This window comes from Notamacropus eugenii, chromosome 4, assembly GCF_028372415.1.
Source record: "Notamacropus eugenii isolate mMacEug1 chromosome 4, mMacEug1.pri_v2, whole genome shotgun sequence".
Lineage (NCBI taxonomy): Eukaryota > Metazoa > Chordata > Mammalia > Diprotodontia > Macropodidae > Notamacropus > Notamacropus eugenii.
In genome coordinates, this window is record NC_092875.1 from 22871477 (window position 1) to 22897918 (window position 26442).

General features: G+C 45.4%; 1 protein-coding gene across 4 annotated transcripts in view; it reads right to left on the reverse strand.

Annotated features, from left to right (window-relative positions):
• Positions 1 to 26442, reverse strand: part of ACACB (acetyl-CoA carboxylase beta) — a 110389-nt gene that overhangs the window by 33349 nt on the left and 50598 nt on the right. For all 4 annotated transcript variants that reach the window (XM_072600173.1, XM_072600174.1, XM_072600175.1 and 1 more), the window contains 13 exons: positions 24769 to 24850; positions 23201 to 23346; positions 21972 to 22122; positions 19161 to 19295; positions 17453 to 17599; positions 14051 to 14239; positions 9727 to 9827; positions 6969 to 7057; positions 6745 to 6869; positions 4748 to 4861; positions 4404 to 4517; positions 3556 to 3645; positions 2026 to 2144 (listed from right to left, as the gene is read on the reverse strand). In XM_072600173.1, the coding sequence (XP_072456274.1) occupies positions 2026 to 2144; positions 3556 to 3645; positions 4404 to 4517; positions 4748 to 4861; positions 6745 to 6869; positions 6969 to 7057; positions 9727 to 9827; positions 14051 to 14239; positions 17453 to 17599; positions 19161 to 19295; positions 21972 to 22122; positions 23201 to 23346; positions 24769 to 24850 (1602 nt within the window). The remainder of the gene's footprint in view (positions 1 to 2025; positions 2145 to 3555; positions 3646 to 4403; positions 4518 to 4747; positions 4862 to 6744; positions 6870 to 6968; positions 7058 to 9726; positions 9828 to 14050; positions 14240 to 17452; positions 17600 to 19160; positions 19296 to 21971; positions 22123 to 23200; positions 23347 to 24768; positions 24851 to 26442) is intronic.

Here is a 26442-nt window from a genome sequence, read left to right on the forward strand (position 1 = left end):
TCTGGTGACCAGGAAATTATGTGGTACCATTTCCTCTTTGGAGAGAATCACTCTGCTGCTACTCCAAGTTTTCAGACAAACTCTGCAGCTTCATCAGGCAAGAAGGCACCTTTGAATTTTTAGGAGGTGTAGGAGGATGACATGGATTTGGAGTCAGAAGACCCAGGTTCAAATCCTGCCAGAACAGTTACTAGCCAATTACCTGACTGTTTTAAGCCTTAGTTTCTTCATCTGTAAAATGGGACAATAATATCTACAATACCTACCTCACGTGGTATCTGTGAGGTTCCTGTGAGAAAAGATGCAAAATACTCACCCTGCCTGCCTCCCAGGCTTGGCACAAAGCACTAGAGAAATGGGAGTAGTTCTAAGACTTAAGGAAGCAGCGGGTGCCTAGATGTACCATGGATGGGGTCCGAGAGCCCAAATTTAGGGGCCCCATTAGCACTTTCATGACTTTCCCTGGGGGGAAAGGGAACATATATAATTCAACCCCTCCTTTCACAGAGGAGAAAACAGGCCCAGGATGAAATGAGGGGGTGCCTTGTCCCAGGTCATAAAATTAATAATCTACGGAGCTGGGGTGTTTCTGCATGGTACCAAACTGCATTACTAGAGGTAACAGGTTTGGGGATTCCCCCTGCTGACATTCAGCGGATGCATGGCAGAACGTTCTGACATGCCAGCAGAAGGTTTGATAAGGGCTTTCAAACCAAAAACGATCAAGTTCTAAACTATCAAGGTCTACCCCGCAAAGGTAAGACGGCTGATTGTAGGCCTACAGACTCGAGGTCTGCTTCAGGCATTCCCTATATATGGCATGGGCAAGATAGGGGCTCCCAGAAGCACCTGTGTTGCCACACCAGGAACCCTCCACCCCATCATTCTGCTAATACAGTGAGGCATATGCCACCAAAGCCTGTGCTTTCTTCCCCCCAGGAAGGAGAACTAGAGGCACTTGGTGTGCTGAGAAAAGCACTGGATTGGGAGTCAAAAGGACTTGGGTGTGAATTCTGCCATTGCTATTTACTCTCTCCTGTTCAGATGGCCTCCAACAGCCCTTCTAGTGATGAGAATCTGGGATGCCTGGGTGACCTTGGGCACATCATATTACTTCTCTGAGCTTCAGTTTCACCTTCTGTAAAAGGAGAGGGTTGAAATCAAGGATCTCTAGCTATAACCCACCCCCTCCCCCAGCATTCTTTGCAGAAGACAGCTGAATTAAACCCTGGGCTCAGGAGCCCCTGCTGACCTGAGGCTACCCCAGGCACCACTCAGCAGGCATTTGGTGAGCCCCTACTCTCCAAAGGAATTCCAAGTCACAAGTGTTTGCCTTTTCCTTAATTTGCAATTCCTGAAGATTCTAGAAAATCATCTAATCATTCAAAGTTGAGTTTTCCTCACCTATGAAATGAAAGGCCTCTCCCCTTTTCCAGCCCAGATACTCTTAACATTATCATTAAAACAGAAGCATTTTCCTTCTTAGAAAAGGAGAATACTTTTTTTTTAAATCCCAGATGATTAGGAAAGTCCTAGCTCAGTTTCAAGAGACCATGAGCCCACCTACCCTGCATGGACCAACGGATTACTGACCGAACAGCAAATCCAAATGGAAAACAGAGTCCCAATGAGACCATCCCAGCCCTAAGCCGAACCTTAGAGCCCATCTAATAGAAAAGAACCAAGGGAAGGAGGAGAGAGAAAGAAAAAGGCCAAATCCCTAGGAGATAGGAAGACTTTAGGTTCAAAGAACCATACTCTACCTGACAGGGCTGTGTGCTCTGAAATGAGATGGTGGAAGAAAGGAGAGAGTGAGCTAAGATGGCATCCCAAAATGTCACAAGGAGAGGGGTTGCCACCATATCATTACATATCCCCCTCCAAAGACCACGGAGGAGCACTTTCAGAAAATAACCCTCCAAGGAACAAGGACACAGGTATGCCCGTGACATGCCAAGACACTCTGTGCCCCTTCCCAAGGGCCCCAGTGAGGGTTTGGGGTGGGGGAGCAGGGCTGGTCCGTACCTGTTTGGATGGGATGAGGGTAGCATAAACTGGAATTCCACGACACAGGTGCCATCGGGAAGCTGCCGGTGCTGCAGGCTGTTCAGCTCATAGGCGATGTATCCTCTGCGGACATACACCTGAGGCGGGGAGGAGCACAGAAGGTGGTGGCTTCTCAGACCATCCCACACTAAACCAACTGGGCATAATCAGGGTCAAGTCAGGTGAGGTAAGGAGGTTTCCCAAGGGCTGTGGGGCTGAGACGTGGGCTTCCCCATTTGGGGAGGATTTGCCCTCCTTGAAGACAGGAACAATCTCATTTTTCTATTTGTATACCCAGAACTTGGCACACAGTAAGCACTTAATAAATGTTAATTCATTCATGCCCAGAGCACTTTCCTAAGATGGCTAATAGGACTTGTGGCTGAGGCCTCCCAGGGCCCAGTGGAGCTTCTGGGCAGGCTGGAGGGAACGCCTGCAGGAGGTAACATGTCTGAGAGATGGAGATGAAAGCATCCCAGGTCTGAAATAACCACTAAAAAGACCTGAACTGGAAGGAAGAGGAGGGAGACGAATGGTCAGCTCCCAGCAATCCTTGAATCTTAGCATCTGATTCTGGTGGATTCTCTAGGCTTTGGGTCCTAGAGCCTGACCTGATTTGGAGGACTTCTTCCTGCCTGGGGGATGCCCCAGACAAGGATCCCTCTCCTCCCAAACACTTTTCCTCCTCTCCCCTACTCCTCAAATACTAAATGGCCTATTTGGCCCCAGGCCTGGGAGATCATGGTGAAAAAGGGGAAGAAGGACAAGAAATCAGGACCTTGGACAAGCTACAGGGTGTAAAGGAACACAAACACTGATGAGACCCCTCACATTTCCCTTACAAGGCTGCTTTTCCCCCACACGTCATGCAGATGTTAACCAGTTATCCCCTCCCAGTATTTCTCACCAAGACCTTCCCTAAGTCACTGGACTAACAGGGGAAGCAGAGCTGGGTCTGCCCAGCTTTGTCACTATTGGCCATGACCTTGGCCATGACCACTTTCCCACTCTGGCCTCCAGCATCTTCCTGTAGGAATGGAGGGGAAGTGGGTGAGAAGCTCACTAAATATCATCCTGTTCTCAAGGTGCTGAGTCCAGAAACCCTTCCAGAAGGGCAAACAACCAGGACAGGGTCCAAATTTGGGTAAAGAAGTACCCCAATTGTAAAATTACTTGGGTCCGTGGTAGGTGGGGCTTGGATTCCAGGCCTGGCTGGGGCCCAGAACCCACCCCCAGGTGCCACAGGGGTCTCTTCACCCAAATTCTGACCCTCTTCTAATGATTCCATCTGTAAGATGGGGAGATCAGGCTCTGTCCAGGGGAGGGGAACCTGTAGCCTCAAGGCCACATGTGATCCTCTAGGTCCTCAAGTGTGGCCTTTTAACTGAAACCAGGCTTCACAGAACAAATCCTTTTATTAAGGCTTAGACTATAAGCCCTCTTCCTGCTCACCTCGCACACAATGCTCTAGGGCTGGGGGACACATACATGTGCTGGCATAACACTCACCTCCAGGGATGCCATGCAAACCACCTGGTTCGCATGGTAGAAGAAATTGGGCAGGACATCAAATATGGTGGTTTCTGAAAGGATCAGTTTCTACAGGAAAAGGAGAAACAAGTCAGGAAAATTCCTTAACTCATCGCGGAAAATAAGAAACAAAACCTGTGGCTAGAATAGGCAGGAGGGCACCCACTTTTTAAAGATAGAAGTTAACAGAGTCAGAGGAAGGATGTGCAGGGGAGGGCACATGGAAGGGCTGGCTCAGCTGGTGTGGTTCCCTTGCCCCATCTCTTATCCCAGGGCTGGAACATACACCCCCCTCCAAAGTTGGGGACAGGGCCATATCTAACCTTTGGTACTGAGCTCAGTGCTTACAGTATACAGCAAGGGCTTAATGAATGAAACATAGTTAGCAGTAGTGTCAAAAGCATGGAGACCCCTAAAACCAATGCCCAAAGAACACAGCGATTATCAATAGTGTGAGGAAAAAAGTACAATCTAGTAGAAAGAGTGCTGGAGAGTCCTGGGTTTGAATCCCATCAAGACACCTGGTAGCTAGATGACTTATCCTTGGAGCCTCAGTTTCCCTTCGGATGTCATCACAGACACTGGGTCAGGTGTTACTCAGACCACCCCAGGAGCTCCTGCCAAACAGAGTGGGAGCAGAAGAGGGTCCCTTCTAACCAACTCTGCCGTCAAAAATGGAAAAGTGGGGCCAGGGTAACATCTTTAGAAGAAGAAGCCTATATAATCAAGAAATGGATCCATCTACCACAAGTCTATCAGTGCTTCAAAGCAAAGTGCCAAATGGAAAGGGAGGCAGGAGCCAGAGACTTTTGGGAAAAAGCACTTACCTTGAGGTTTTCAGGGCAGAATTGGTGGCCATACATGTCAATGGCAGACAGGAAAATGGACTCTACTTGGTTGTGTCTGAGTTCATAAGAGGGGAGGTGGGAGGCAATCAATACCTGAAAGGAAGGAAGGCCATGGGAACCTGTACCAGCAGCACCCAAGAGGAACAGACCAGCCACTTATCTCCCAGGTAAACATCTTTGCCAGGCTGATGAACAGTCAAAGAATTAGAGTGCCACGTCTGGGAGGAAACTGTTTAGTATTCTACATGAAGTCACATGTGCCCAAGAATTAGCCCTCTCTTGTCTCATTAGGACCCAAGATGACATAAAGCAGGACCACGTACCTGTCTGGCTCTTAAGGCTACTTTGCAATGTTCACTTTTGCTCAGCTGGGTGAGTTCACCAAGGATGGAGAGGAGCTCATCAGTTAGTGATGGATCTGGGCCACACAACTCATCCTTTGGGAGACAAAACACACACACACACACACACACACACACACACACACACACACACACTAGGTAAAACCTTAAGTGAATTTCCTTTAGCTCAGGGGTTCTTAAACTTTTGGGGTAACAAGTTCTTTTGGAAATGTGATGAAGCCTAGGGACACCTGGGAAAAGTGTTTTTAAATGCGTAAAATAAAATTCAAATAAACAGGAAGCCAGTTATATCAAAAACAAGGCCACAGACCCAAGTTAAGAGGCTGGGCCCTAGTGGCTGGGCGTACTTCAAAGATGGTGGCATTACAATGTACTCTTCATCATCACGTACCCCCTCTCCTACCTCTCCACAAACTTGATGATGCCATAATGAGCAGCAAAAAAGCCTAACCAAGAATGTGAGGGCTGGAAGAGCTTTCACAGGTCATCTACAATCCAACCTTCTTTGGTATTCAGATTGAAGGAGGAGCTTGCCTAAGGTCACAGAATGATAGAGTTGGGACTAGAACCCAGGGCTCCCAACATCCAATCCAACGGCCCTTCCAATTCACTTATACTCATCAACCCCCTACAATAGTCTAGGGGTGAGAGATACAAAGACAAATGTATAATACATCTTGCCTTCAAGAAGCTTACATTCTGCCATACTAAAATGGCACTCACACAGTCAGTGACCAGTTCTACTAAACCATTTTTCCCAAAGAGTCCCACCACAAATCTAACCTTGCTGGTTCTCTAGAGGCAGCACATCTGGACAGGCCTTGTGCTTCTTCTCAAATGATCGGTAAGGACAGGTGTTTGGAGAACATCACAGGTGGAACCGATAAGGTTTTGAGTGATATTCCACAGAATCACAAAGTCTGAGCATTGGAAGGGATCTCAGAGGCCACCTAATCTAGCACAAGCATCCTCCCTAGAACAGGTCTGACGAATAGGTGGCCAGCCTGCTTGGAAACTCCAAAGAGAGTGAGCGTGTGCCATTTTCGGACAGCTCTAGTTACAAAGACATTTTTCATGACCTAAACTGGCCTCTTTGCAGCTTCGAACCACTTTCCAGATTAAGACCTTTTCTAAATAGTTGTTTACTCATTTTTCAGTAACGTCTGACTCTTCCTGACCCCATTTAGGGTTTTCCTGGCAGAGTGATTTGCCATTTTCTTATTTAGTTCATTTTACAGATGTGGAAACTGAGGCAAACAGGATGAAATGACTTGCCCAGGGTCACACAACTAGCAAGTATCTGAGGCTGAATTTGAACTCATGAAGATGAGTTTTCCTGATTCCAATTTCCAATTCCATCTGCACTATGGCGCCACCCAGCTGCCCATGGTCACCTAGTTCTTTAAATGTTTAAAGCTCCTAGCCAAGTTCCTCTCCACTGCATCCTCACCCCCCCCACTCAAGTGTTCTTTGATGGTTTGGGTTGAAAAGTCTTTTTAAAAGAGACAGAATTGATCTAAAGAGCTGAGGCCAGAAGCTAGCTTCACAAATTCGGATGCCAATCTGAGGCTGTCCATCATATGATGGGCACAGAGTGGAAAATCACATCACTTCACCTACTGCCTACTGGACATCTTGAAATAGATGTCTCCCACTGAACGTATCCAAAACTGACCTCATTATCTCCCCCTCCCCTTTCCTAGCTTTACTCAGAAAGATCAAGGTCACAGAATAGCAGGTGTCAGGGGCAGGATCTGAATCCAGGTCTTCCTAATTCTCCACTATGCATGCTCTCCCTAGGTAAGTAGGTCAATGATTGCTATCCCCATTTGACAGAGGAGAAGACTGAGGCCTAACATAGGTCAGATGGGTAGTCAACAGCAAAACCAGCATTCAAACCTGATGGCTCCTGTCACTCAGCCCTGCAGAGTCCCTCCCTCCACTTTGGCAGGACTTACAATCAACATGGTCACCAGTAGATTCTTCTTGGCCACTTGCGCATGAGAAAAGATGCAGTTGAGCACTGGTGACATGTCTGGCTTGAACTGTTCCCGGAGGTTGATCACACACTTGTCATAGTGGGCTGGAGGGAGAAAGAGGCCACGTGGTTAGATTCCTGTTTCCCTTTCACCCACCTACTGGCCTCAAGGCAGACAGAGGTATGCCCTTGCTCCAGCCTTGCCTTGTTGGAAGTGATGTTCCACTTGTAGGTATTTCCTTAATAAATCTAACACCACAGTCTTCATGTAGCCACGTGTTCCACTCCGGTACCTGTGGAAGAAAGGGATGCATCACTGCCAAACTTGCAGGCTGAGTCAGAGAGATACTCTGAGTGGTACCTCCTCCCCAGGAAAGGTCACAGCCACAAGAGTCCAAAGAGGCGACTTTGTCCAACCTTTCATTTGCAAAATGGCAAACTGCCATGTATCTACTTAGCCTCCCACTGTCTCCCCAATTAGAACACAAGCAAGGGCCATGTTTTTGTCTTACTTACTGGGACATGAAGCATTACATGAGGGCTTACTAGATGCTTGTTGACTAACTGGTGTCATGACCAGCCCAATGGAATGTAGTGTAGAGCTGGTAAAGTACTAACACTCTCCTAATAATTAAGGCCGATGAGAACAGTCAGAGAGTTTGGCTGGACAATAACACACCCTCATTTCATAAGTGAATTCACATACATTCTCCCCTGATCTTCCCAACAACCTGGGAAGACAGGCAGGGTGGGGAATGTTGTCTCCATTTGGACAGAGTCAAGGCAGGAAGCTGCAAGTGACACAGGTGATCTGGGTCTTCTGAATGCCCCAAAGGGAGGACACTGCTAAAGAACTGGCCATTTCTGTTTCCCTTCATAATTATATGGAATACACATATTTAGGGAGCTCTTAAAGGTTTCCAAAGCATTTTAAATGAGCTATTTCACTTGGAACAACCCTGAGAGGTAGGTGTCATTACAATTCCCATTTTACAGATGAAGAAACTGAGGAAAAGAGAGGTTAGGTGACTTATTCATGGTCACATAGCTAGTAAGTATCTAAGGCGGGATTTGAACACAGGTCTTCCTGATTCCAAGCCAAGCACCTTACCCACTGTGCCACTTAGCTATATAATTGAGGGTATAAGTTTAGCCATGCGCAGGTGACAAGAGGCCTGCCAGAGTTCTCCCACCACTGACATCTGGGGTTCTAAATTTGCCCAGTGATAGAGCCAAGCTAAAAACAATCTCCCGTGGGGAGGGGAATAGGCAGAAGCTTGGCAGAGAAGAATAAACCATGGGCTGGAGTAGAAGGAGTAGACATATGGATGGGCTGTGGGTCTTAGGTAGGCAAGATGCCTTTACTCCATGAGCCTCAGTTTCCTTCTCTGTCAATTCAAGATCTTAATAATACTCCTGCTCCCTAGCTAACAGGGTTGCAATGAGGTTCAAATTAGAGAGGATGTATAAAATGCACATGGCAACCAGAAAGCCTGGCATCATCGACCACAAGGTAGAGTCACACCTGTGCTTGCATCATCAGGGTAGAAATTTCCTCTCCCAAAGTGCACTGACAATTCATCAGGCACTGGAGTCTGAGAAAATTGCCTGGGAGCAGAACTAGGAAAACATTGTACACAGTAACAGCCACACTGTGCTATGGCCGACTTTGTTAGACTTAGCTCTTCTAAGCATTGCAATGATCTAAGACAACTCCAAAGGACTCATGATGGAAAATGTTCTCCACATCCAGAAAAGGAACGATGACATCCGAATGCAGATAGAGGCAGACTATTTTCTCTTTTTTGTAGTTGTTTTTTGTTTCTTTTTCTCATGGTTTTTCCTTTTGTTTTTCTTTCACAACATGACTAATGTGAAGATATGTTTAATATGATCATATATGTATAGCCTCTATCAGACTGCATGCCATCTTAGGGAGGGGACAGTGGAGGGAGGGGGGAAAATTTAGAACTCAAAATCTTATAAAAGCAAATGCTAAAAATGAAAAATAAATAATTTTTCAAAAAAGAAAGAAAAAAAGAAAACTGCGGGAATCCATTGTACTGCAGCTTGATTTCACAAGCCTCATAAGCAGCAAAAGTTGTATATGAGGTATATGTCTCCTGCAACGGTAGGGACATGACTGTGAGGTCAAGCATGCCTCCTTGGGAACCCAGCTGGGCAGAATATCCCCTAAGGAAATTGTACAGAATTCTATATCATGAAGACAGGACAATGGGTCATAAAAGTTAAATATTGTAAGGGTTGTAAAAGCCATACATTGTATATCTGTGTGCTCTCCCAGGAAATGTATGTTTGTGTCTCCTTATCTTGGGATGTAACCATGACGTCCATTTCTAAGTAAAAGTGGACTCCTGAAGCGGCTAAGAGCAGTCACCTGTTCCCGAGCCTGCTCAGGCTATGCCCTGAAGCGTTTGGTGTCTGTGTGCTCTCTTCCGTTCCCACATACACTCCTGTCCCCTTACAGGGGACCCTTGGGATACTGAGGTTGGTGACTGTCCATAGTTCCATGACTGGTTTGGAGCAGAGGCAGCAGCTCTTCCTGACTCTAGCCCTGGGATTCATATTCTACAGCCAGCCACTGAGGTTGGCTGGATCTCTTTTTTTCCCCCTAAACAGTAAAATGTTTTACACAGTAACGAAGTTTTTGAAGACAAAACATAAATAAATGCTTCTGGACCAATTGACTGAAAAAATGACAAAAGTTTTGCTTGTCGCAACAGGAATTTGTTGACTAGTAAAGAGTTCTGTGTCAGAGAGGCCGCCGTGATAGTAACACAAGCTACCTTAGGTGCCCAGGGGGGTGTGGGGGTGGGGGTGGGTATGGATTCTACTGTCCCTGGCCACTAGCTGGGCCTGCACCTGACAAAGAGAATGCCAGCAGGGCTTGAACTGTATCATGTGGCTTCAAGGTTCCCTTGCACATGGGGTCTCGAGTCACCTTTGGACTAACTGCACGATGCTCTGAGTGTTCATGAAGAAAACTTCTCGGTCTGCCTTCCGCTGCAGCGTCGCAGCATGGCTGTCCAGGATGTTGGCGATCTGAATGGGAAAAAAAAGCTCATCTAACTACTCATGACCAAGGGACCCTGTTTCCTAAAACCAATTTTTAAGCAAATTCTGGGTTCCTTCTGAAGAGGCAGGGATACACTCATTAATCCTGAATTTCAGCTGTTCAAGGAGACCAAGCTTTCCAGCAATAGAGGAGAACAGAAGAGCTGAGGATGCTCTCTAAGGAATAAATCTGGCCCCTTCCCCTTGCTGACAACCCTGGCTCTCACAATGCTCTTTCGCCCTTGGCACTCAGCAGGATCTGAGGTCTGCTGGGTTGATCTGGGTGCATACTGAGGTCTGAGGACCATCCCAGCTAACTGCACAGCAGCTCTTACAAGCAGACGTACAGATGGGAGGGGCTGGGGTATGTGAATAAATGAGAGTGAATGAATGAAGCAAGCAATGAGATGTGTGTTTCTTTTGGTGCCTCGATCGTCATTCCTTAAACAAAATATGGAGGTGGGTGAGAAAAATAACAAGCCCTCTCAGTTATGCAAAAGGAAGAAAGATCAGTAGATAGGATGGCAACGATAACAGCCACTTCTCAGGAAGGAAAATACGTGGAATCTTTTGGGTAGGTCCAAGCAACTGGTCAAACCATTAGAAGCTGTGGACTCTTCCATGAGGTACTCCCTCTGCTGATGCAGATAGCAGCACCTCCCCAGCTCTATGACCTCATTGAGGTTATCTCGACCCTTTCCACACTGTGGGCTTATTATCGCTCATCATCCCTTTGGTGACACTCTAAGTCTGTCTAGTTTGGAGGGGCCTGCCAGGGCTCGAGTCACTGGCATGGACTCCAAGAGCCAGGGTTACCTTGGCACCATCGTGAAGTCTCAGTGCAGGTGTAGATATGTTTTTTATGTCTCATAAAGATCATTGCCAGAAGAAACTAGGGAAATAGACCCACGTCTAGTACCAGATATCAAGATAAGTCCTCAATGGGTAAGTGACTGAGATGTAAAGGGAGGTATCACAAACAACTCACTCTGAAGAGCATGGAAGAAATGACCTTTCTGATCTATGGGGAGGAGGAGAGTTCACAGACATACAAGAAATAGAGAAAATGAAACAGACAATTTTGATTACATGAAATTAAGAAGTTTTTGCATAAATAAGTTCAAAAGATCTAAAATTAGAAAAAGTGGTTAAATAACTAGGAAAAAAATCTTTGCAATAAGATATGGGTCATGTATGTATATATGCATGCATTCAGGCATGTGCATGTGTGAATATATGCACTACATTGTTTGATATAAGCATATATGTATTATTTCATGTACATAAATAGACAAGCATGCGTATACGCATAATAATTATGTTGTACACACATATATGAGTGTACTGTATATAATATGCATGTAGAGGCATACATATGTATAAATATAGTACACATACAAATATGATATATATACAATACATGCAAACCTATACGCATATATATGAATATGATATACATATACAATGCATATACACATATACACCCAATACACATATGCATATATAAAACACAGCACAATGCACCTACATGCACATACAGTATACACACAATGCACACACATGTACAACATGCATACACACAATGCATCTGTATATAACACATGCACATACAATACACATCTACAACGCACACACATGTACACATACATATAATATATACATAACACAATTGTAATGTTAGTTAATGGTGGGTGGGGGGAAAAGTTAAAGATCTTCCCCACCCATTAATAGGCCTCAATAGCTTTTGTTAATTTCCACTGAGGCTCTGGGTCAGAGGGTGTGCCCTCTGGCTCTGAAAAGTGTATAAATACTCTGAGGGGAGGTTTTACTTTGGGGCTTACTCATTGGAAGCATTTATTTGGCCAGACCAGGCTCTGGGTAGCTGCTAAGGAGCCCCTGGCTTTGAAAACCCAGAGTTGGTGCTTCTCTCTCTGGTAACTATGCATGTATGTAATGGTCAGACAGTTGGAAGCCCTGTCTGTGGGTCTTTATTGCTCTGTTTGTATTTTCTCTGAAATTCAGGGTGCTAAGTGAATGATTTACGTGCTTGATTAAAGTAGATTGTTGACCCCTCAAAAGTCACTTTCCTTTTAGAAAAGCAGATGTAAGAACCTGTACAGAAGGCCCCTCTGTGTATGACGGGATCCTTGCTGTTACAACAATACTTATATACACATATAATACACATGTACATATGTACGCATACATATATACACTACACATACATATACATTTATAATACAACATACGTATAGATGGAATTGATGCAATTCTACAAGAATAAGAACCATTCCTCAACTGATAAATGCTCAAAGGGTATGAGCTCACTATTTTCTAAGGTAGAAATCTAAGCCATTAATATCCAGATGAATAAATGCTCCAAACCTCTAATAATTAGAAAAATGAAAACTAACACAGCTCTGGGACTCCACCTTACATCCACCATATTGGCTAAGTTGGCGCAAAAGAAACATGATAAGTGTTGTCAGGCTCTGGGCAGACCAGCACCAGAAGGCACTGCTGGGAGATCATTTGAGAAAGTCCTCCAAGTCACTAAGCTGTGAATAGCCTCTGACCCAGCCAGATCACTGCTAGGTCTATGCCCCAAAGAGATGGGAGAAAAAGGACTCATATGCACAAAAATACCGCTGGCCACTCTTTTGGGAGTTGGAAAGAAATGGAAACTAAGGGGATGCCCACCAACTGGGGAGTGGCTGAGCAAATTGAGCAACAGAATGTTATTTTGCTATAGGAAAAATAATGAATGGGGAAAGCTGTAGGAACTGATGGGAAATGAACTGAGCAGAACCAGAAAGAAACACCTTCTCTTCGCCATTGCAAAGACAAATAACTCTGTAGCCTTAAGTCTCTTCTCCATAAACCCAGAGGAATGATGACAAAGCCTGCTAACCCTCCTCCTAACAGAGGGTGGTGGACAAATGAGATACATAGTTTTGGACACGGACATTGTGGGAATTTGTTTTGCAGGACTGTACATACATGTTATTCATGTTTTGCTTTTCTTTTGTTTCCCCCCACACTATGGGATGAGGGATTTAGGGAGAGAATTGGAAAAAAAAATTATAAAAAATATCGCTGCCAGCCAGTGATTGGAGGGAGAGAGTCCAAACTAGGCTAGAAGAAAAGAATGCCATATAAAATGGTCTTTCAGAGTTAGAAATGCCTGTGAAAATGATCTAGCCCAACTGTACCATATGAGGGAGGAGAAGGAGGTCCAGAACCGGCCAGGGACATGGCCAAGTCACACACCAAGTGAGTGGCCAAGCAGAGACTTGACCCAAGGTCTTCCAGTGCCTGGTCTAGGGCCTCCTCCACTATTCCACAGTCACACTAAGTACAAATCATAAATAGAGCATTCAGCTTCGGCCTGGGTGCAGAACACATGTTCCACAAACATTTCTTCAACCAATGAGCACCAAAGATGGCTTTGGGTTTTTTATATCCATTTGTCAAGGTCTCCTTTGTTTTGTAAATTATTATATTTATTTAATAATGATTTATTTCACTAAAATTATTAATTTTTTAAAAATTATCATTAAATCATTTGTTAGTTTATTAGCTGAATTTATAAAATTAAAATAAATTTTTAAAAATTAAAATATTTTTAATATTTGACCAAGAAGATTCAGAGAACACTCTAGGCTTCTTCAGAGTCTTTTTCATGCCTAGGTTTTTCAAGAGATCAGGTTCATTTTACCAGAAACTGGTTGCCTCTGAAAGTTTGGCAAAGCCCTTGAATAGAGACAATTCGGAGTTTTTCTGGGTTCATACCAGATAGAGACCTAAGTGCCTGCACAATGTAAGGTTGAACTGTTGAAGTCCCAGGGTGTCTGTGAGGAAGACACTTGGTAAACCTTACAGAGGTCCTCCCCCAGGCTCTGGAAAGATCGATCGGCAGCCCCTGAACCTCAGTAGGGCCTGCCCAGTAGGAGAGTCTCTGAGGACTGGCCCAGCAAGAGCCTGGGAGATCAGGGCTGCCCCTGCCCTCAAGGACAGTCACCAAGTGGTACTTCAACCAGCTAATTAAGACCAGAAAGGGTTGTCATCTCTGTAATCTATGGAAGGGAGGCCTCATGTTGATAAGATTGCATGTTTTCTATCAGAGGTCAGACACAGGAATCCATAAAGGTTTCAGGAGGTGTCATGGGATCCCCTGAGAGATGCGCACCCCCCACCCCCACCCTCTTTACCTGCTGGCTGGGGAATTGGCAAAGCACAGAGGTGATGTTGCTAGCATACTGGGCCATCACTTTGCGGACAGCTTTCTCCACAGAGGGCGGGATCCGGCCAGAGACACTGGTCATGATTTCCTGGAGCTCCAGAAGGGGTAAGGAAGGGGACCGGAGGGTGCCCATCAGCTTGTTCACCCACTCCTTGAGCTGGAAGACACAAAAATCATGCACGTCCCTTTTCTGTGGAGTTAACAGCGCAATGCGAGGGAGTGTGCATCAAGCACAGTTATGGAAGACTGAGCAGGTTAATCAAATGACCAAACCAAGAATCCAGGCTGAACCAGCTCTCTTTTCTGAAATGCACACAGCCCTGTCCTACCCAGGATCCTGAGTTCAGCTTGGATGATTTATGTCTCCCATGACACCTCCCCCCAAGGATTCCGGTTCACACTCATCTCTTCTCCCCAAGTCTCTGGTAGAGGACTGCAGGGTCCTCTATTTCTCATCTGTCTGCCTCATCTTATCTCCCAGGAGACTTGGTTACCTGAGGGTAGGGACCACATCATTTGTTTCCTTTCACAGCGCCCAGGATGGGATGAAACACTCCACCTGCGGAGGGGACTCTCAATGGGAGTTGCGTCAGGGTCTTAAGGATCAGACCACCTCATCTAAACAGATGCTTTTGCTAGCCTGAGAACTAAAATCCTTTGACTGGAGTCCAGGATGGACTTCTACTTCCCTAAGGAGGGGAAGACCACACAAGTTCTGGGGGCTCACATAACTGAAAGGGCCCTCAGAACATGTATACTGAGAGTAGAAGGAACTTTCAGAAATCATCTCACCATCATGCATACAACCAGCCAGAGACTTTAGCAAAAAATATATTTACCCTACTGACTCATACATATGAGCCAGAGTGCCAGGAGGGACTAACTCCCTGAAATTTCTCACTCTATGGCCCAAATCTGGGCAGCATTTGGGCCCACTGGACTCTGGGAAATACATCCTCTGAGCAAACTGCTAAGTATGAAGCCGTAAGCCTGGAGTTAGAATTGTTATGTGTGTCTTGATCCCATGGGACTGCTAGGTAGGACGGTAGTGCACAGAGCACTGGCCCTGGAATAAAGAGGATGGGAGTTCAAATTCGACCTCAGACACTGACCACCTGTATGATCCTGGGCAAATCACTGCACCCTGTTTGCCTCAGTTTCCTCATCTCTAAAATGAGCTGGAGAAAGAAACGGTAAACCACTCCAGTATCTCTGTCAAGAAAATCCCAAATGGGGTCATGAAGAGTCAGACATGACTGAAATGACTCAACACCGAAATCCTGACTGTGCCCATCATGGTTCTAGAAAACAGCTCAACATGTACCAGTATTCTCTCACTGCTCTGACCACCACTGATCTAGGACCAGCATGACAGGTATAATTGCATAATATTACATGAATAAAGTTGATTAAAATGCTTTTTGAACCTGGTATTCATGATTAAAATATATTGTTCATCAACAGAAAAATGAATACAGCATATATATGCATACATACATATACATACACACATGTATATATGTATGTATGTGTGTATATACATATGAATTTCTGGACATTTGTCTCACATCCGATAAAACTGGATGTCAAATATAATAGATAATGTGTCCATTTTAATTAAGTAAAAATTAAAAGCTTAACATTAATAAAGATTAATGTAGTTAGAATAAGAAAAGAAATTGTCCAGTGGAAAAAAAAACGTTTGCATCAAATATCTCTGATAGAAGTCAGATATCCAGGATATATAGGAAACTTATAGAAATCTATGATAATAGCCATGCTGCATCCCCCACCCCACTCCAATAGATTAGGGGTCAAGGGATCTGAGTAATTTAATTACTCTCGACAACCATATAAAAATCCTCCAAATAACTCAGAAGAGAAATGTAAATGAAAAAACATACACTCATCAAATTAGCAAAGATGGTTTAAGACAAAAGTAATCGATGTTAAGCTGCAGGATGATAGGAGCAAACATGCTATTGGTGGGGCTATGAATTGGTCCAACTGGTCTGGTTATCAATCGGTCAGTAAATATTCATTAAGCACCTCCTAGGTGCAACGTACCATGATAATTACTGGGTATACAAAAAGAGGCAAAAGGCAATCTCTTGCCCTCAAAGAACTTACAGTTGAATGGGGAAGGCCACATACAAACAGATGTATACAAAGCAACTTATATACAGCATAAATGAGATATAATTAACAGAAGTACAACCCTAGAATTGAGAGAATGGGGAAGTCTTCTAGTGAGAGAAGAGATTTTAGTTGGAACTTAAAGGAAACGAGGGAGGTTATTAGGAAGAACATTGTAAGGGGGCTGGCCAGAGAGAGTGCCCAGAGGGAAGGATGGAGGGTCTTGTGTGTAGAAAAGCCCAGAGGAGGCCAGGGTCACTGGATCAAAGCGTGAGGAGCAAGGTGTGAGAAGACTGAAAAGATAAGAGAGGGAGCTGTTTATTATATCTGTTGGGGAATGGCTTTTGTCTTCCTATATCATTAGTTGCTTGTATGCATGTTGTGGACATCACACTCTTTTCAGGGACATCTGATACAAAGTGTTTTTCCCTCAATCTATCACTTTCCTTCTGATCCTAGAAACACCAAGTTTGGTCACGTTCAAGCCTTTCAATTTCACATAACAGAAATGATCAACTCTGTCTTTTGTAAATAGCTTCTATGGTCTTCTTTGGTTCCACATTCGCCCCCTGCCCACTGCAGTGGGAAGCATCTGATCTGGTTTTCCCCACCTTCTTTTCATGGTCTAATCTTTAACAGTCAAGTCATGGCTCCATTTTGAATAAGTTAGTGGGAGTCCTGGCCCATTTCTACTCTACTCTACTTTTAAACCGGACCTGACTGTGCCATGATATACACGGACCCACTGAGAATGGGAGGCTCAAACCTGTCCCAGGGCTGCTGGGTGGGTGAAGGCCAAGTGGTCAAGGAAACAAAAGAACAAGCTTTCCAATAGTGTGAGTATGTGTGCATTTGTGAGTGTGTGCGATTGTGTGTGTGAAAGTGAATGTATGAATATGTGTATGCTTTGTGTGTATATGTGTGACTATATTGTATTATAAGGGTATGGGTGTGTGTGTTTGTGAAAATGTATGTGTGGATGTGTAAATGTGTATATGTTTCTAAGTACGTATGTGTGAAATTGTGTGTGCTTGAGTGCATATGTGAGAATGAAAGTATATGTGTGAGTGTATGTGGGTGTGATTATGTGTGAGTGCATGAGTATGCAAACATGTATGCAAGTGTGTGACAGTGGGTGTGTGAAAGTAGGGAGCAGGGGATTAGTGTGTGTGTATAAACATTTTTCTTGTCTCTTAACCTGAATAAAAACCCCACAGAAGCAGGCCCTCCTCACCTTGATGCTGAAGATGGGCTCTGGCAAACAGTAGCCATTCATGACGTTGGTCAAGTTTTCCAGGACACTGTGGAAAACCTGGTGCAGCTTTTCTCCAATGATGGGCAAGGTCTGCTGGCAAGGGAGGTCACCTGTGTATGGTTCAGCCTGGGGAGAAGAGGGAGGAAAGGTCAGGAGGGAGTGGGATGTCACCCAAAGGACCCCAGGCCTGGGTATGATGCCTCTCTGTCTCCTTAATGAGCTTCTGACCTTGGGTAAATCACTTCTTCCTCAGAGCCTGTTTCTTCTTCTATAAAATGAGGGGACTGGGTCATATTCCTGTGATTTTATAAGATTTTTTTTGTTTAGTTTGAATTTTTCAGTGCCACAGACAAATTTTATAAACTTTGCTCCCTCTTCCCCTTAATTTTTTATTGGTTCCCTAAAAATGGGTACATAATGGAGTGAAAATAACTTAAAAATTCACATAAATCCTTTTTTTTTTGTAAAATGATTTAGTGTTAATATGACCCAGTGATGGAGCTCAAACTCCTCCAGAGGGCATATCCATGAGTTAACAACATACTCCTCCATTCACTCAGCAAATACTTGCTGATCCAGCACTATCTGTGTGTTGGGGTGTAAGCTCGGTTTTCACATGAACAGTCTCGGGTCAGGTAAAGGTGAGGGCTTCTAAACCGCAGAGCTCTCACGACGCCCCCCAGGGAACAGCTGGGAATTGAGGAGTGAAACATGAACTATTTTGTTTTTCCACCTCTTCTCAGTGGAAACTTGCTGGGGAGAGCATCCCACCCTTGAGATTGGTCCGTGGTCTGAGCACACCCATTGTTAATTGGCTAAGGGGCTGAGAGCATGCACGGTGTCCACGAGCGAACTAGCAGAGGGAGAGCTTAAATGGGGACAGGAAAGCCTGAGGGTTTCTCTCTTTTCCTTGCTCCTCAGGAGGAGAAGGGGGCCCCCGCGGGGGACACTAGTCCTGCATACTGGGGGGTGGGGTTCCTTTCTTCTCGGGAAGAACTCGCTCTGCATGCTGACATTATGTAGCTAAGATACTTTAAGAAAGCCTACAACTTCTGTTTGACTCTGGAAGTCTCTTCTCTCGATATGTTTATCTAGCTGGCCACTGAAGACCTGGAGATAGGTAAGAAGGACCAGGCAGCCCACGGCAGTTAGGCCAGACATCTGTGGGCCTGCACCCCAGGCTCTATGGTTGTAATGAGGGGCACAGAGAGTGAGACAGCTTGCACCATCAGTGTGGCCAACACCACCCTCCGGATCGGAGGACATGAGCAGGGAACCCGTTGTCTGTATTATTTCAAGAATGCAAAATAACCACAGTTGTTTAGGAAAAGGGAGAGTGAGGCAGAAAGTCTAATTTGCCCCAAGAGGGAGTGGGCTTCTTCCCTTCCCTGGAGGTTTTTCCTGCAGAGGCTAAGGGAGCATTTACCAGGGATGTGAGGGACATTTTATGTTTCAGGTAGGGGGAGGCCAAGAATCTATAGTCACAGGATCTGGGTTCAAATTCTGACTCTGTTACTCATTACCCAGATGACCTTGGAGTTCAAGCTCCTTTCCTTTCTGTTCCTTATCTGCAAAGGGAAGATCATGGAGGAGAGCACCCACCGAGTCCCTTTGAGCTCCCCAGCACTGGCCCAGCACTCCCCCACTGGCTCTAGGAGCCACTGACAACCTTAGCATCATTACTCACCGCGTGGACTTTAGAAGGATCATCCAACTCCAGTCTGGCTATCACACAGCCAGCTTGGAGCACGGCTCCGGGTCGCTTCACATAGTAGACTCGGCCGTCTTCCTGCACACTCAGAGTCATGATCATCTTCATCACCTGGGATGTGATGGGATGGAGAAGTGAGGAAAAGAGTGCCAGAAGCTGGCTGATGGATGCTGCAGAGCCCCGGGACTGAGGAGTGCACATACCCCAGCTACTGCTTGTGTGATTACCAGAATAAAAAAAGAGTCTCTCAAACCCTACCAACATGCTGGAATAAAGATCTGGTGAAACTGATACCCAAACAGGAAATTCCATCATCATATAGAGGAAAAAATTAAGAGGTTTTTTTTTTTTCTGAAAAGTCATGTATAAACTGCATTTCTACAGTTCCTTCCATCTTTCCTTGAGAGGAACATCCAAGATACTGGGAAGAAAAAGATGAGAAATTCCCAGGAGATACAACTCAAGAATGAAGCTGGCACTAACACTTGTGACCTTCTCTGCATGTATAAAGCATGAATGTACTAGAGATCCTAGAGTGGGGAGCCAGATCAGATGTTCTAGAAATTTCTGGAAGAGGAAGATCCCAGGATCACCATGAATCGAGAAGGGAATAAGCATTGATTAAACACCTACTGTATGCCCAGCACTGTGCTAAGCATTTATAAATATTATCTCGTTTGTTCTTCACAACTACCTGAGAGGTAGATGGTATTATGATCCCCATTTTATAGATAAGGAAACTGAGGCAAGAGGTTACATTATTTGTCCAGGATCACATGGTTCATAAGTGTTTGAGGCTGGATTCAAACTCAGGTCTTGACTCTTCTAGATCCTATGGTCTATCAGCTGAACCACTGAGCTGCCTCTAGGGCAGTCTTGGACCAGTTCTGGCCTCTGACCCATTACTAGCTGGGTCATCCAGGGCAAGCCACTAAGTGCTCTGAGCCCAAGCTTGGCCAGAACCAGATTACAATGTAATCCCTGTCTGATTTTAAGCAGTTGAATGAATTATATCAACATTTGTGGGTCTTCTGGGTCACCATGCAGCCAGCAGGGTCCCTGATGCCCAGTTTGGTGGCCCCTGGGGCTCTGGGGAACTCTAAGACTCAGTGGCTGAGAAGAGGCCAACCAGCCTTGGCAGTGGGGAGGGGGTCTCTCCCAGAGCTTTCTACACTGGGGAAATCACAGGAAAAGTGTGAAAGGTGTATGGGGGGAGGGCAGAAACAGGGGGTGAAGGTAGGTCTGAGGATGGAAAAGGAAGGAACTGGCGGGAACCCAGAGGGGATGGAAACACAAAGTCTACCACCAATCATTTTTAAAGCAACTCCACAGGACCAGCCCACTGGCCCCTCGCTGTGCATGTGTAGCATTGGCAGAGTGCCCCAGCCTTCCACCCACCCCAGGTCTATGAAGAGGCTGGAGCATGTACTCAGTGATGCTAGGCATTATAATGATACAATGTATCATAAAGTGTAAAATTTTTAAATATTCTTTCATTTATACTGCCCATAATCACTGTATAAAATTGGTTTGCTGGCTCTGATTATTTCATTCAGCCTCAGAAGTCCTGAATTCTATTCCTGACACTTACTAGTTGTCTGACCCTAAGCAGGGCACTTTCTTGATGCCTCCGTTTCCACATCTGTAAAATGAGGGAGGTGAGCTCAATGGCCTCTCAGCTGCCTTCCAACTTTAAGTCTTTGATCCTAGGCACCATAATTGTTTTGCTCTTTTCCAATCCACAGACAACATATGAGAGTTATTCCCATACTACAGGTGAGGGCATTGAGGTGCATGGGGGGATGGGACTGAGGATCCTGGATTCAGAGAGGGTTGACAAGTCCTTTTTATCACAGACTTGGATAAAGGCACCAGGGCCATGCTCATCAAATATGCAGAGGAATTCAAACTGGAAGGGATAGGATCCAAAGAGGCCTCAATAGGTGGGAAAGTCAAATAAAATGGGATTTTAATGATGACTCACAGATTCCAAGCGGGGAGGACAAGGATGTCAAAGCTTGCATGACTTCAGTTATGTGCTCAAGGTCACTCAGGCAATCAAGAGCAGAGTCAGATTTGAACCCAGGACTCCTCACTCCAAATCTGTTGCTCTTTCTACCTCATCACACACACACACTAAAATCTTACCCTTGGATTCAAAAAAGCCACTTCACAAAGGTAACATGAGAGGAAGCATGGCCAGACCCAAGTTCATCTGAAAATGGCATAGGAGTGAGGACTGAGGAAATGGGGAACAGAGAGAGTGAGGATAGAATGAGGTGAGCAGTGTAGATTTTGCTGTACCTAATGACGTTTCCTTAATACAAGGGAGAATTCTTTGGAGGAGGAGGTGACAAAGATTTTGTTTTTTAAAGCACATTCTTAAAACATTTGGAGATAGATAGACCTGTGGGTCTAGGTGGGCCACAAGTTCAAGATGAGTCAGTAAGGTGACAAAAAGACCAATGCGAACATGGGCTGCTATCTTTGCAATATTATACTCAGTGGGAGTGATGCTCTTTCAGAACCTTCAGGACATTGGAGAGCAGCCAGAAGAGAGTGACAGACCGGAGGGACTCAGGATCAGGCCATATGAGGACCTGAGGACATTTGTTTAGCATGGAGAAGAGATTTGGGAAACAGCAAAGCCAACAGGCTGCTCTAGGACAATGAATAAGTCTGTGACCTCAGTCCCTTGGGCATTACTGGAGTCAAGCCATCCCAAGCAAGAGTCAAGGAGCACAGATTCCATGAAAAGGTGCAGGGTCCCCTGGGTACTGTGGGTACCTCCATTTCTGCATAGGTGCTTCCAGAGGTCAGGTGGCCTCCATCTTCCACCAGGTACTGTACCAGCTTTCCTGCAGAGGGAGATCTCAGGATGGTGGGATCATTCTCCTTCTCAAACACACACGTCTTATTGCCAATGGTGATCCGATAACTGTAAGAGACAAGGGGGTGGGAATGGGTTTGCAGTCAGACTGTGGATCAGCCAAGCAGGCTTTCCAAAGAAATCTTCAACTCACAATTATCACCCAGGAAGTTATTCACTTTGTGGTCAGCCCGAATCAAACTGAATCCCAGAAAATTCTGCAACCTGAAAGCACTTGCCACATCTAGACTAGAATCAGGAATAAGCCATGGATGGGCAGCCGTAGGTTTGGTGTTTTCTACAATGAGGCTACCCTAAAGGGAGCTGGTAGGCAGTTGCTTGGATTTAGGGGCTTCCAAAGTCCCTCCCAACCCTGAGAGTCCAGCCTGAGGCCCAAAGGCCCATGGGGACCAACATGAGGGCTAGCCCTCAAATCTGGGGGCTCTGGGACCCCCAGCTGGCTCATGGAGGGCTTATAGGTGCTAGAAACTGCTACTCTCAAAGGCTCTGGCCTGGGTGGGAAAGGGGGCAGCTGGGCAAGGCTCTGGGGCACAGGGGATGTATTAATGCTCATTAAATGGATGAAATGTCAACGAGAGGCAAAGGATGGTTATGAAAGCAGAAAACACCGCCCCTTCCCAAGTGGCAGAGTATCTGGACAGCCCCAATATTCAGGATGCCAGACATGGACAGCCACGACCAGGAACAGGAGGATGGAGCAGAGAAGAGTGCCCTGACCCAGGAGTCAGAGACCCTGAAATCAGGTAGGGGGTTGGGGGGAAAGTCCCTTTAGCCTTCTGGTCCTCAGTGTCCTTCCAATGGAGTGACACTCCCACCAACTACCATGAGGTTCCAACTGTACAGTCAAAGTGAGACCAAGCAGAGTCACCACTGTTTGGTGGTACCCACCCTGGGACCAAGTTTAAAGAGCCTCCCTTGCACCAGGAGAAACAGGACTGTCAGCATTTCAGCATGGGAAAGCCCCTCCATTAGTCTGATCGCTCCCCCAGGAAAGGTCCCTGCCTCCTGAGCAGAAGGAAGTCCCCGGACTCTCCTCTGCTAAAGGTGTGTGTCCACGCTATTTTTGAAGTTGAATTGCTAGAAGAGAAAGACCCCTTCCCCATGCTGGACTTGGCCTGGGACCCACCTGTCGATTTCTTCTTTCATATATGTGGTGTAGCTGTTCCCAGCATAGGACAGCAGCAGTCCACCATCGTTGAGCCTGTGGGCATCTATTTCGATGTGACAGTTGTTCATGATGAGGACAAACATGGTCAGAGATTGTCGGGCAACCTGGGGAGAAATGGGGTTCTCAGCACCCCCACCCTCCACTCCCAGGAAACAGTCAGGGGTCTATGCCAGCTAAGAAACCTAATAAAGGTCTTTGGGGTAACGCCCACCAGGCAGGGCATCCCAGGATCACCTCCTGGCCTAGCCTCATCTGCACTGCCCGGCTCTGAGTGCTAACTTCTTCATTCACAAAGGAAATGAGTAGGGATGGGTGGGCTCCTCAGCCTCTGTCCTGCTCTTAGCGGCTGGACAGATCCACATTTGGTGAGTGGTGGTAGATTATCATGGCCAAAGATATCCAGGTCCCCCCAACTGGGAAGCCCCAACCCTTTAATTGGCATCAGCAACAGACTGAAGCTGAGGAGAGAGAGCCCAGAGCAGAGGATGTGGGACTGGGCAGCCTCAAGCTCGTGAACCAGCACTGTCCATATTCTGGGGTTCTGCTCATTCTAGACCAGACCTACTGCCCCCTCAGCACGAGAACCTCAGAATCCCAGGGATGAATGGGCCTCGAGGATCTCCTGCACCCAAGATGGAATCCCTTTTACCACATGCCCAAGAGGGCTCATCCAGTCTGCCTGAGGCCCCCAGAAATGGTCCCTTCTGGTGCCAAATGTGCGATCACATATGGCAGAGTTCACAACATACTGAAGCAGCCCACTGAACTCTCACAGTTTTCTCATCATTAGGAACCTTTTTCCTATGCAGAGCTCTTTACTATCCCCACTCCCTTGTTCCTGGTCCTGGGCTCTAGGGCCAAACGAAACAAGCTTAATCCACCTTCTATGTGTCCTGCAGATGCTCAGCACATCCCTCTATAGTCTTCTGCAGCCTAACCATCCCTTCTTCTTTCAAGAGATACTCATAAGGCAAAGGTTTCAAAGGTCTTCACTGGCCTGGACTCCCTAACAGGAATGGCACAAAAGCCAGGGACACCCTTGAAAGGGGGTACAGATCTGTTTTCTTTTTAAAAAAAAAAAACCCAAAAGGGAAGAATTTAGAGTCTCAGGGAGGCAGGTTGCAATTGAAAGAGGTTTGTAAAATTTAGAGACAGATGGAACTGAGGATGATTAGACCAATCCCCTCATGGAAAAGATAAGGAGTGCGAATTTAGGATGAGTCAGGGGGAGGCCAATATCAAGCAGCCTTCCAGCACAGCAGGCTAGAGATGCATCATACATCCATCCCTACCTAAATGCTCCCTCAAAGGCTGGGCTGGGATGCGATGTGAGGGGCCCAGGCTTTGGGTAGTGGTACTTCTCACACACCAAAGGACTGGAAAGAGTTTTTAAGTACTTTTACTGAAGAAATATACTAAAAGATACCACAAGCTGTAACCATTGGTCAGTTTCCAATGGCAGAATTCAGCTTTCAGATTCACTCCAATATCTGGCTGGGGTCTTAGGGGAGTGAGGTGGTCTTTACCTTGAGGATATACTTCACCCCTCCATAAATCAGCTCCACATCCACAATGTTCAGCAGAGAATCTGCTGGGAGAACCTGGCCCCTGGAAGACAGACAGAGACTCTTCAGAAAGGACCACTTGGCTGGTTTTCCAGCTACTTCAAAACATGTGGGGCCATGTCTCAGGCAAGAATTCCATCAGTGTTCTAACAGGGTCAGAAATACCACCACTGAGTTTTCCGAGTAATGTATCTGAGCACTGGAGGGGGGCACGCTTATTACCAGGGTGGGGGAAGGCTTTATGGGGCCTTCAGTTTATTGAATGTTTTCTAAGTAAGCATCCTCCAACCAACATATTCTGGGAAGTGAGCACCTGACCCTCTAAGGAACCGACCGAGTGAACTTTGATTTTCTTATCATTCAGTTATCTTTGAGCTAATAACCAAGAGGTAGAACAGACCTTCCTGGCATTTTGTTTGAAGGTGGCTTAAAAGGAAATAGAAAAGACCAAGAATCCTGTGTGCATGAGCGAAAAAAGTCCGCTCTCATAACTGTTTCAACTGCCAGCTCTCATCAATTTATTATGTTCCTAGAAGTAAAAGAATTTAGAAAGTTTATCTCTGCCCTTACTGGAGCCCCCATGATCACCCACAGTCCTCTGACATCACACCGAGAGGCCAAAGTGCACCATTCTGCCCATAATGAAGATAGCCTTTTCTCATGAACAATCAATACCCTGTTTTATTCACTCAATCTTCAGGGCTTTCATAGAAGCACCAGAGAAACAGGAAACCTGTGAAAACTCACAGGTCTGGGGAGTCCAAAGACCAAGGTCTGAGTCGAAGCTTCACCACTGATTAACCCAGTAACTGTGAATATCTTACAGAGCCACTCTGGATCTCAGTATCCTCACCTGTAAAATGGCAACAGTTGTCCCTGCATGTCTATTATTTCCAGCTTCCCCAAGTTGCTCTGAGGGATGAGCTTTGTAATCCACAAAGTGCCAAGAAACTTGCCCTATCATTATTTAATTTACCATAATTACAGAGTATGTTTGGGGAGAGATGCAAGCATAAACAAGACAGAGGGAATGAGATTGTCTTCGAGAAGGCAGCATCCAGGTAGGAGAGGTCCAGCTGAGACACTGAGAGCTAGAAGCGGTCTTAGTGACCATGGAGTCCAATGCCTTCTTTTTATGGAGGAACAGGTGGATGCCTGGAGAGGACCAGAGCATCTACAATCAGGAGAGCCTCTGGTTTATTTTACAGATCAGGGAAACTGAGGCCAAGACAAGGGGAAAGACCAGTGAGCAGCAGAACTGGGTTGTAAGCCCTGGTTTTTTTAACTCCCAAAGCAATGTATTCATTTATAGTTAGAAAAATATGTATATGGCAATGCATTTCTATAGAAATATGAATATATTTATACCTATATATTTATGTACATATGGCAATGTATTTATAGAGAAATATATGCATATGTGTATACCTTTATGTGTATATATATGTAAATATATATACACATGCCTGCATGCACACATACATGACAATATACTTATATGTAAATGTATGTGTATGTGTATATTTGTGTATATGGATTTTAATGTATTTATTTATAAATTCATATATACATTTATATAAGAACTTATTTCTATACATGTAAAGATAAATACATAAATTTATCCACCTATATAAA